The sequence below is a fragment of the Pseudochaenichthys georgianus genome, chromosome 1, assembly GCF_902827115.2.
Source record: "Pseudochaenichthys georgianus chromosome 1, fPseGeo1.2, whole genome shotgun sequence".
Taxonomy (NCBI): domain Eukaryota; kingdom Metazoa; phylum Chordata; class Actinopteri; order Perciformes; family Channichthyidae; genus Pseudochaenichthys; species Pseudochaenichthys georgianus.
This window is the reverse complement of record NC_047503.1, coordinates 25,698,438-25,711,434: the sequence shown is the minus strand read 5'-3', so window position 1 is coordinate 25,711,434 and position 12,997 is coordinate 25,698,438. Positions and strand designations below refer to the sequence as shown.

The following is a 12,997-nucleotide window of genomic DNA, read 5'->3' as shown; positions in this document are numbered from 1 at the left end:
GCTTTGCTGGTTGAGGGAGATGGGTCTGTCTGCAGGAGATGGGTCTGTCTGCAGACCGCAGCAAGGAGGCGTTTCCTATAGGGGCGTTTCCTATAGGGGCGTTTCCTAACTTTTTTTATCCAGCTGCTTTTATAAATCCTCACAGAAGAAGTCATTGTTCTCGTGATGGGAATTCCGGCTCTTCTTGCTGAGCCGGATCATTTGGCTCACCAAGAAGAGCCGGCTCTTTCGGCTCCCAAAGGGCTCTTCAGTTTACCACATATTATACCTTTTTAATTAAATCAAATGTAGCGCTGTTTTGACTAATGATTTATATGTGTACACATATATCACTTAAATTATTCAAGACATCCTTTGTACTAAAGTATTCAAAAGTAAAAATTACATGTTTAATATAAATTATTTGCTGTGGCCAATTGTTTTCATTGCATTTACACATCCGTGTAACTCTCTGATACCACCTAATGAATGCATTGCCTTGCTTGTAGAACCACGCTACACAAAACAGATGGCAACACCTATAAAAACTATTTAAAAAAAGGGGCTACTGTATCAACCTATATAAAGTATATAAATATAGTTTTTCTCCCTGCAGGAGAGGGGAGCGTGCTTTGAGATCAACTCAGCGGTCCAGACATAGACATCATAGCTACGGCGACATATATTCAGTTGCCAGTTACTTTTGGCATTAGGGCAGGGATATCTTTCAAGGTTTGACATAATGAATTGTGCTACTTTTAAAGCAAGCAACGATGTTTTCAAATCTGTAATCAAAAAGCTCCTCAAAAACACTATAGAAGCAGTTCCTGCCGTTGTTACGTTAGTTCAAACAGTAACAACGGACTACTTTTCTTAGCGGATGCATGTCAATTTAAATCAATACAAAAAACTATTTTTTAAATCAATAAAATCTTTTTCTAAATCCATAAAAGCATTTCAATTATTATTGGGAGTCATGTCGTTACTTTGTTGAGAATGTGGCCATGTGTAATAAGCGGGATAATGTCCACATTGCACATTGCATAATGTGCCTTCATGCCGATCTAGATCCTTCCGCAAAAACAAAACAAAAAACGTCTCGTTCGCGGGCGAGAGCCGGCTCCCGTCGTTCACTATAGGAAACGCCCCTATAGGAAACGCCCCTATAGGAAACGCCTCCTTGCTGCGGTCTGCAGACAGACTCTATTGGGTTGAGGGGGTGCACCGGGTGCACCCAAAACCGGCTCCTTCTCCTCCCCCCCACCACCGTCTTTCAAGTAGGAGAATACATGCCAGCGTTCTCCTCCGGTTTACAGGCACTGTAAATTATATATATATAGAATAATTATGATAATGAATGCATATTTTTTACCACTAAAATACAGCAACACATCTTTGATTCATGTCGTTTATAACTGGAATATTACAATTATTATTAACTGTGTCTGTAGTCTACAACACAACAACATAGGAAATAACAACAATAAACACGATTTAAACAGACACAAACATAAACCATTTAACTACGTAGCCTACTTACTTGTAGAAGTACAAATGTCCAGGAAATATTCCAAAATCAACAACAACTGCGAGGCTGCACACACGACGCTCCGCTTCCGCAACGTTTTGAAACGCGCCTGGTGTGTTAGGTCGCAGCAGGAGGTCGCAGCGTGGCGCAGCGCGGCGCAGACGCTCCTGGTGCGTTTAGGGGGTTAGCTAGTCAGTGGCACCAGTGGTGTAATAATGTAACTATGTACTCAAGAACTGTACTTAAGTAAACAATTGAGCTACTTGTAATTGACTTGAGTATTTTCACATTGTGCTACTTTATACTTTTACTTCACTACATTTTGTTGGCAACATGTTGTATTTTCTACTTCACAATATTTATTTGAGATATTTAGTTACTAGTTATTTTCAGATTTAGGTACATCAAAAATATACATCTACACAAACATGATCGTATATTATTATAGGTTAAGCCAGTGGTTCCCAAACTTTTTCAGTCGGGGCCCCCCTTGGGTAATTGGAAATATTTTCGGGACCCCCCAACCCGGTTCCCATCTATATTGGTAGGATTAATTGTATATTGTTGTAAAAACATTACATTTTCTCTACTAATGATAATAAGATACAAAGATCCAACTATAATTGTATATTTTATTATGGATTACACATGAACAAAAGTGCTTGTAATAGATACTGTGAATTAATTTGGCCTAATTAAAACTAGCAGGCCTTCTTCCCAGAGTAGTAGATTTTTAAATTCAAATTTCTTTAAGGAACATATATTAATGAGCTACTATTTATACTGCAGGTTGCAAACGATCACATCACTCTACCATTCCTATTCCACACATAGCCTATCAACAGTGGCGGCGCCAGAGATTTTCTCTAGGGAGTGCTGTGGGGTAGCTTGACGTTTCATAGAGGGTGCTCAAACATTAAGGGTTTCCCATTAATGCACCAGCGCTACAGTTGAATTTTCTACTGCAAAACTCCCCACACACACAGTGTACCCGCGACTGTTACAATGAAGGCTCGATAATCAGCTCACGGCATATAGGTGTAAGCAGGGGTAAAGTGCTTTTTTTTACAAGTGGGGACTGGACCTTGCCTCCTCTAGGAGGGTCCTCACCTCCTCTAGTGGGGTCCGGGGGCATGCTCCCCCGGGAAGATTTTTTTTAAATATTGAAGTTAAAAGCATCAATCTGGTGCACTTTGAGAGAAAATTAAGAGAACTATGGATACATCTCTCATCACCCAAAAGAAACAGAACTGTAAACAGATTTTCTATTTCTTCATAGACATTTTACAAATCACTCCCCTTTTAAAACAAACCGTTTGAGACCCACTGAGATAACTAGACTAAAGTTAACTATCTAAACACTGAGAGTCCTTTACTTCACCTGAGCTGAGGTTACCTGAGACTCTTCGTCTGACAGGAGAGAGTTCTCCCTCCACCTTGTTGTTGAAAAAGCTCCTTATACCCGTTAGCTTGGCTAGCTAGCACCAGATGCTAGCCACAACGATCTCCGGTAGATACCCACCGGTGCGCTCTCTCTCTCTCTCTCTCGCTCGCTCGCTCACACACGCACACAAAATGGCTCGTGCCACACACACAGAGCAGAGCTTGAATGAAACAGAGACCCAGAAGTAAGCTACTTGTACTCACGAGGCCTATTATGTGCAGAATCCCTCTCGCTTTCAGGTGGTTTTGATTGAGTGTCCACACGTGGACGTTTAAGGACTAAAAAACGATAATTGTTTCACTTTTCTGTTAGGAAATCATTTGGCGCTCTCGCTAACAGGAAGTCACTCAAGTGTCACAAAGTAATTTAGCCTATGGGTAGGTCAAAAATCGAATTGGTGCTGGCCATTGGCCTAATCATATCACCTGTGTTGGCTTTATGTTTTTGGTAAAACATTTGTTTGTTTCACATTTGCATTGATGTAATCAATAATATTTCTAATTTAATAATAATAATTTTTGGGGGGAAAAAAACACATTTCTTGGGGGTGCTTAGGGGGTGCTTTGGCAATCCTGGGGGGTGCTTCAGCACCCCCTGGCGCCGCCCCTGCCTATCAATGACTTGTGTGTGCTTGCTTTCCCTTGCAGATCATCTCAAACCGGGGCTGTTGTTTTGAGACTGCCACTCTCAGTTCATTCTCAATGTTCAGCTTTGATCTGTATCTCGTTTTGATGGCAGCAAGAAAAGCCTATCTCACACAAGTAGGATGTTGGAAAAGGCAGCATTATGCCCACAGCTCTCTGACCAATGAGAATAATAATAATACATTTGATTTATATAGCACACTTAAAAACAACGTCATCTCAAGGTGCTTCACAAAGCTAAAAGGAGAAAATAAAAAAATAAAAAAATCTTCCTGCAGTACCTCCACGACCCACAGTTTGAAAACCACTGGGTTAAGCTATACAATAGTGTTTAGCCTACAAAATAATGAATTCAGCAAAATAAACCCCTTCATTACCAAGTACCACATAATGGAAGTAATGAACACATAAATGCATCATTAATAAAACATATCTGGTCTTTTAATGTTTTAATTTAACATAAATATGTATAGCAGGTTTATCAGGTTTAAATGTAATTTCCTCTGCTTTCAGCAACAATAACCTACAACTCTATTCAAATCCAGTGTGCTGAGTCGGCAACATACATCTCAGAAAGCAATATCTCCAAACCTGACCAGATAAAATTACACCAGCCTCCCTACATGTGCAGTAAAATACTGTATGCAGAAGTGTGGGTGCTTGCTCTTTTAGTGCCTTTGTGTGTCTGTGTGTGTGAAAGTCTGTGGCATGCACCCTTTTATCACCTCAGATACAGACATCTGCTGTACTTCCAGCTCTAGTAATTTGCACTCACATGGCGAAATGAAATGTATGACTACACTAAAGTAGACTATTTAATCTACAGGCTGCTATTCATTATAGAGATAAGGCTTCCTTATAGGAGGTGGGTAAGGTCCGCAGTGATAGCAGGAGAGTACACTATGCAGATCAAATTAATTTCTTCCTGACTTTATGTTAACCCATAAGTCTGTGTCCTGCAGGCAGTGTGTGTGGTTCTACTTAAACCTTGAAGCTAATAACTTGAGTAATTCATACATTTGAGTGTGTTGAAGGCGAGTTGGTAGGACTGTCGTTGACTGTTTTTTCCTCCACTGTCTGGCAGTGGTGTGTCCATCTTCTTCCCATAACGCAGAGCCTGTTGTGTGACAGGCTTCTCTGTGCGCAGCTGCTGGAAAATGGCTGCTGCTTGCAGGTAGACCTGATCTGATGGAAGAGGGTCTGCGGAGAGAAGGAAAGTATTGATGTTTGAAAGGGAAACAGGGATAACAATTGAGATTTTTGGGGATGTTGAAGTAGATCGGTTTTGCTAATTGTGAAGAGGATAATGTCATGAAAGGGAAATAAAGGAATAGACATGATTGGAGTTACACTTCATGCCCTTTAAAGTATGTTATTGTTTCTGTAGTTGCTCTTTACAAAACAGCATTAGGTTCAGATATCGGTCATCTGGATTGGTTTATATGACAACAGACGTTTGATCATGGACTCTGACTTTAGGATAAAGTTTCAATATTCACACAGTTGCATACAGATCAGCTATATGTGGCTGCAACCTGAAGCCTGACAGGTATATTTGAGCATTGTCTTTCTTTGCACGATAAAAGCCCTCGCCCCCAGTCCAGTGCTGCTATCATCATAATATGTTTGATTGGTGTACATCCATACTCATCTTACGCCCTGATGGATAAATGTTTGAATTGAACAATTCTTAAATAGTACTCAACAATAAAATACTACTTTATCATATCTTACCTGGTAATGAAGGAAGATGAGGAAGTAGAAATGAAATGGGCTCCTTGTGGTCTTGAGGTGGGACAAAGATCTCCTCTGCCACATCCACTCTGGAGCCCACTGTAACAAACAGTTCATCTTAGACACACACACACAAAGAAAACAATACAACACAGAAATCATAAAGACCTTACCTTTGTCTGTCATGTTCACAGCAATACAACCTAACCATTGTCAGACACCTCTAAACATTTTCGACCTTCCTCTCTCAACATTTGTACTCTTTTGAACTCCAGACACTGTCGAACCAGCTATCATCTACCAAGCACAAGTTTGTGTACAGAGTTGAATCTGAGCTGGGCAGATGTAAATAAGACGCATAGCGTTAGTCATGGCTGACATGTGATCCACCTTCTACTTTCTGTGAATGTGAGACTGCGCGGCTGTTCAGAACGCTACTGGTGCAATTAGGCGGCCGGTCAGATACATCGCCATGAATAAATAATGAGCCTCCGCGCGACCCTGGACAAAGGTCCACCTCACACTGACCTGCTTCATTCAACACACACACACACACACACACACACACACACACACACACACACACACACACACACACACACACACACACACACACACACACACACACACACACACACACACACACACACACACACACACACACACACACACACACACACACAAAATTAATTACGAAGTAACAGTCTGTGGTTTGCACCAGTGATGTGCGTGTTCGGATGACACCACTTGACTTGACAATTTGAATTGGCACATGAGGATTAACATCCAGAAGTTGCAGGGACCAGTAGTCTCTAATTAAAGCGGATATAGGGAATACAGACCGAGTGTAATCAGCTTTCACAGCACTCATCAATGTTTAAGCACAAAGTTGGAGTTGACCAGAAATGCGCAGCCTGTTCAATAAGGCCATGTCAGAGCAAATGGAATAAATTAAGGAATATCAGCAGTGATTTAATGTGTGAAGCCGTTTCTTCTCCTAAAGTCCACTTTAGAGGAGCATGACTGGAAGAAAGGGCTACAGCAGCTTAGTGTAATCTGCATAGAGGATGATGGGCTGTTTAAAATTGCATAGCTGGGCTTACCTTTGTCATTCAGAATTGTCCTCACGGGAGCAACGCAGCTCATCTTCTCAGAGAAATGCAGCCTGAACAAATATTCCAACTCTGACCACAGTGTATGATACACATCGGGTATCGCTGTCCCGATCAACTAGAGCCCTTCATACACTCGTCACCTGCCTGTCATGCCTGGCTCAGTTCTGTCCTGAGTTTGATATACCATGGCAACAATATGATAATGAAGGAGGCATCTCTATGACAGATTTACTGTGACTTTATGGGTCACCGTTGTGTGTAATCAGTTTTAAGGTTTCTTTTTTCTAGTATTTATACTTGAACATTTATTTCAATTGTTACTAAGACATTTAATTAGCTAATCTAAAATAAGGACTTAAATGGTAATACAATTTCTTAAATTAATCTTTAAAAAGTCTAACAATGTTCTAAGATGTGGGAAGTATGATTTAATGAACAGCTTTTTTTCTGGCGTTAGATTGTAAAATCTCAGAATAATGGACATTGGCATTTACTTTTTAAATAATTTACCAAATGTCTCGATCATTACTTTCTTCAAATCTGGAAAGCAGAGAAATTGTGAGAATTGTCTTAAATCTTATCCTAAATTGCATAAAAAAGTATTTATTCTTACTTGCATACAAAAGGAATTAAACAAATAATTTACCCCAACAAAAGGTAGCGAGCGGGGCAATGAAACTTTATACAACAGCATAACATAGGAGGGGGGTATACCATTCAAAGCCTCACAATGAATCATTCATGTCATTTTGATAGTGTGTACTTGATCTGTACAGAGGAAAGGTTTTACACTTTACTCCCATAGGACTGCTCGGTATCAGTCTGTATTATCTTCAGGTATGCCGGTATGTCTGACAATATCAGCGATTTGGTACACACAAATCCAATAAAAAAAAAAATAGAAGAAACCATGTTTCTTGTAAAAAAAATATATATTTTACACACACACACACACACACACACACACACACACACACACACACACACACACACACACACACACACACACACACACACACACACACACACACACACACACACACACACACACACACACACACACACACACACACACACACACACACACACACACACACACACACACACACACACACACACACACAGTGTGCATCCAAAAAGCCTTAGCCTTCTTTTTTCCTGTCTTTTCATTTTTATTTTGTTTATAACCTCTAGCAAGCAAACACAGGAGGGAGTCTAATCTTATTTTCGACTCAAATCAAATGACAGACAACATAAGAATCACATTTTCCACCTCTTCTGAAAGAGTTTACACAGAGAGCACCGTCTGACCTGTTGTAAACTTTATTCATACTGCACTTTCTACTGAATGACAGCAGGGAGGCATCAGACAGGCTGACCAGGTTAGACTGCCCCCTACTGGCCCTGCAGTGCTTCACACCTCAAGCAGGGGGAGTTCATTCATTCACCAGAGCGGGGGTCCTAACGTTTTCTCTCGGAGGGCCAATGATGAGCCAAAAGCAAACATTTGCACTTTATTGTAAAGATTCAAAAGTTGCCTTATTTGAAATACACTTTGTCTGGGAGTCTCCGCCTCTGTGCAAACTGACTTCCTGTGCACAGGGTGCTAAGATTATGAAAAAGATTTATAATTAGGGATCCTATTAAAAAAAACAGTATTACCTCACAAGAAAAATAATCATCATCATTTTATTTTAAAATGATGTGTTCAATTTTAAATGTTTGTTTTTGATTGTCTCGTGGGACAAATCGAGCTTACCTTGAGCATCCCTGCACGAGAGATATGAAGAAAGTGATTGACTTTGGCACCATGTTTTCACAATATTTATTTTAGCCAAGATTGGCATGTGAGAACTTGCACTACGTTCAGTTTTTACTGTTGCGCTATGTCAAAGTCAAATCATGCTTGTATTCTTCACATGCCCTATTTTATTTGAAATTAAAAGATACAAATAATAAACTTTATCTTAGATTTTATAACTGGAATCATCCAAATGAGATATAAGCCAGCTGTACATATAAAGAAGTTGACTTCGATTAGTTTAAAACAAGAAGGCTTTGACGCCTCCTGTGAAGCCTCAAGACCCCCACCCCGACCCCAAGGTTGGGAACCACTGAGCACAAGACTCTGCCGGTTCGATGGGTTAGAAAATGTTTAACTTGTTACTTATTCTTATCATTGCAGCTGTAAGAAAGGTTCCTTTTGACAGTGTCCAAAAATAGTTAAACGGTTGTTGTGTACTCTACATTTAATCACAATTATACTCTCTGAATAAAGTTTTTACTCATCCATCTGGGTAGTGGCGAGTCTAGAGTGTGTGGGGGCCCTAGGCAAACATTCGCTGGGGGCCCCTCGACCCAGCTTTTCATCACCACCCCCCCACCCCCCCCCCGGAGCGGCAACGAAACATAAGATAAGAAGAAGCAGCATTTTACGGCGCGCTATGCATGGTTTGCAGGGTTTCCCGACATGTCGTTACATTACAGGGTGTTTCATGTTGTCGTTGCTGTGGACCTTCTTAATCTACCTTCTTTGGGGGCCCCCTTCTGGTCCGGGGCCCCAAGCAGTTGCCTGCCTTGCCTGTTCGCAAGCGGCGGCCCTGCATCTGGGAAACAACATCTTAACCCTAGGCTGGAACAAAAAACAGTCTTGTTCAGGTTTTACTTTATTACGTACAATGAAATGTAAACCACAAGATCAGGTTAATCTCAGCAATAATAATAATACAAAAAACACTAATTGCAATAACTGTTATAAGTCATACAAGAGAATTAAGATAGGATGGGATGAGCCACAAATACAAAATAACATTATATAGATAACAGTACTGTTGTTAACAAAGAGCAGTACAGAAATCATGTGTAGGACACAGACATGAAGTATGTTGTACGTATCTCTATCCAGTTCTGTTTGTCCTCCATATTTCCCATTCTGACATAGAAATGTGTTTATCATTATTAGGGAAAATCAATGACATTGTTGAGAGTGATTTTCTAGCTTTTGGAAGAGTTGTTCATGGTGATACAAACGTACCATCCTGCCCTGGTTGTAAGAAAAGCACTAAAGGAAGTCTTCCTTTAAATGCATGTCATAAATCAAAGCGATGTCTCTATCAAACCAACAGGGGGAGACATTTTATGTCCGAGTATGCCCGAGATACAGCTTTTCCTGCAGTGTATGACCCTAAACCCACTTTCTAGCCTTTATTGAATTTGACTACTTTATCATTAAGAATGTAGCTAACTCTTTGTACCTGTCTTTCTAATGCATGAACAAGATGAACCCAGGAGAGGAATACAGTATATAAATCAGCAGAGAATGAACACAAGTTAATGTGGGTAGTTTACTAGTGCTTGTTAGTCTCCTAGTCCTTGTACGTTTACTACTGCTTATAAGTTTACTAGTGCTTGGTCAGCTACAGAAAAGCAGGAGGGGGTTCATCAGTGTGTGGAAAAACCTCAGTGGGCTCTTTTTGGGGCCAATGAGCCTCACTTCTCTGTGGGTGAGAGTACAGCTGGGGGGATTATCCCATCCAACACGCGTCATCAATGTCGCCTCACAACAGGCCTCCAGTTGCTCTGTGTGTGTGTGTGTGTGTGTGTGTGTAACGGCGTATTCAATAATCGGCCCGGTTGGAGACGGCGGGTCGTACGGCCATAAGCCGACCTGGAATTTTCTCAATAAAGGTCTAATCTTTACGGGAAGCTGTTCAGCCTCTCTTTAATCAAGTTTACGTCCTACCTCTCACAGAAATGTTGTTCAATCAAATGCAGTATTAATACTTAGTAAGGAGGCCATAATATTTTTGACTCATAGCTGAAGTTAAGTTTCTCCAGCTCCCCAGGTTGGCAAAAAAATGCATCTCAAAATGCATCAGATTGATGCTTTAAAATATGGAATATTCAAACATTTCTTCCGGGGGAGCATGCCCCCGGACCCCCCTAGAGGGATAATATCCTTCTCACCTTTTTCACCCCTGACCCGTTTTCATGCCTGATTTACACTTTTTCTTTTATGTAAGTGAACTTTAGTGGATCTACTCGCAGTACAAGTGCCAGTTACAATATCTGGCCCAAAGTGTAAAGACATTCAAGCATTATGTGACACGTCATGTGATTTTTGATAATTTCATAACAGCTTCCACTCAACCACAGCTTCCACAAGATTTTGAAAGCAGATTTCTGGCTTGCAGAAGGTGTTCAGTTCATCTGAAAAATGGCTCTCTGCAGTGGAATTCCTGTACACCAAACTGGGAAAACCATTTTCTTTATGGACTTTGCGTTGAAGCAGGAAAGGTCCTTTCTGAAGTTCGAGACACTTCATCGTCTAAAATAGGGTTCTAGGGTGTCATGTAGGTTAAGGCATACCATATAACTAACTATGACTTGATAAGAAACAATTGACAATTACGACTCCACACTGAAACTGTTTATTTGTGTTGAAAGTTCAGAATGAAAGTTGGACCTTTTCTTCACTTCATGGAAATAAACTTGAGTGTGATGTTTGTGGGTCAAAGTTGGAGGTCCTGAGTAGTTGATTTGGTTTAGTTTTTGCGGAAGATTTATAAATATAAGAAGGCACTACTAAACGTCTAAAGGGAAATGTGCTTTTTCAGCCAACACGTTGGGTCATTTGAGATTACATGTTTTTCATGTTTAGCAAAAGAGCTTCATTTTTTTTATTTATAAAATGTATAGTGTTGGAAGTTGAAACTACTAGTACCTTTGCAGGTCTGATGAAAACGGTTAAATTATTAATTAAAAAGCTTGAATTTCAAGAAACACTCTATTAAAAGTGTTGTCCAAACCAGGGTTGGGCAAAAATGGACGATCCACATACCTTACATCTTTACATACGTTTGGGTTTGATATCTCTCACTCATCAAGACCAAATTATAATCTATTAGACCCACATATTACTCTCTCACACACACACACACACACACACACACACACACACACACACACACACACACACACACACACACACACACACACACACACACACACACACACACACACACACACACACACACACACACACACACACACACACACACACACACACACACACACACACACACACACACACACACACACACACACACACACACACACAAGGTTATGCTTTAACTATAGTGGCAAAGTGGAGAATGATGCTATTGTTGTACAAGGACAGATTCTAACAAGAAACGTTGTTGCTTTATCACAGCCAAATATGTAAGTGGTCTTATTTGTGTGCCATCAGAGACAGAGACAACTGGCAACACTCCATAGCAATGCCACAAATGGTGATTACCAGCCGACACACAAAAACAAACATGTCATTTGATGCAATTTGGCATGATAAATCCAGTCCACCAGCAGATACAATAGTAATATGATCCAAGTTTTCCTCCTTTCTCATATTTCTCCAGCAGTGTGTGTGAAGGCTTGATCGGTTCCACTTGTTGCAGGTGAATAGACACTTTGCCCCGTCCCTTTGTATCTCATTGTCGAGCACAGCAGAGTGTTTTCCTGGGAGTTTCTGTGCTCCATGTCCCAGGTCTCTTCTGTCTATTGTGTAGCAACCAGGGCAGGGTCTGAGCTGCTTATTATGGGAAGAGTTTGCTTTTGTTTACAGCCTGTGAAAAGACTGCATGTTCCCATCTACAAGTCTCTCTCTGTGTGTGTATGTAAACTAAAGGTTTATGATGCCATTATTAAAGGATAATTTTAGTTTTTTACAATTTGGGACTTATTTTAGTTGTTTTTACCTTGATTTCTTGAATCATCAAATGAAAAGTTCAATATTTTCTGAAATATTTCACATCTTTTGCCAGATTGATTTATAGTAGTATAAAGTATTTTGGTCAACGAGTGAAGGTACCCCACCAGTTCCAGAAGAAGTCACATAACATCCACTAAAAACTACAACATGTCGCTTTTATACTCCCGTTTTAGTTTCTTTGCTTTGGATAGAGCCAGGCTAGCTGTTTCCTACTGATTCCACTCTATATGCTTTATGATAAGCTAGTTATCTCCTGGCTGTAGCTTCATTTTCACGAGTGTTATTGATCTTCTTATAAAACAAACAATTGGCAAGAACGTAAATAAATGTATTGTTTGAGATCTGAGAGAACCAGCCAGCAGAACAATTATTACCTCCATTCTGGTTATAAACCTCTTTTACAGGTTTACAGAGGTCAACGTTTAACCAGAGTGTATCGTACTCTCAAAAGTTGTCACACACATAGTTCTCTTCTGCAGTCAGGGATTATAATTGATATTCCAGGTGCCCTCGTTTTCTTGTTTACTAACAAATAAAGCTTCTTAGATAATCTGTCTGTAGCGATGATGCCATGTTTCCAGACCTGTGTGGCGGTTACTTTGGTGGTTCCAATGTTATGTCGACAATAAAATAAATGGCCTCTACTGCAGAGGACGTGTTATAAACCAGAATAATCTTTCTCTCTTGTTCACGGATTCAACGCATAGATAGTATAATGTCATGTCAAACAGCTGAGCTATTTGTAATGTTGTATTTACTTAAAAATAGTGTTCTCAACAACTT

The 12,997-nt window shown here is 40.2% G+C and overlaps 1 protein-coding gene across 1 annotated transcript in view; it reads right to left on the bottom strand.

The window, feature by feature from the left end:
• The window catches only part of LOC117454424 (putative methyltransferase NSUN7), a 30,280-nt gene extending 23,680 nt beyond the window's left edge, over positions 1-6,600 (bottom strand). The window contains exons 1-3 of the mRNA XM_034093655.1: positions 6,433-6,600; positions 5,330-5,428; positions 4,613-4,795 (exon numbers count right to left, since the gene is read on the bottom strand). Of these exons, the coding sequence (XP_033949546.1) occupies positions 4,613-4,795; positions 5,330-5,428; positions 6,433-6,475 (325 nt within the window). The 5' untranslated portion in view covers positions 6,476-6,600. The remainder of the gene's footprint in view (positions 1-4,612; positions 4,796-5,329; positions 5,429-6,432) is intronic.
• Positions 6,601-12,997: the final 6,397 nt, after the last annotated feature.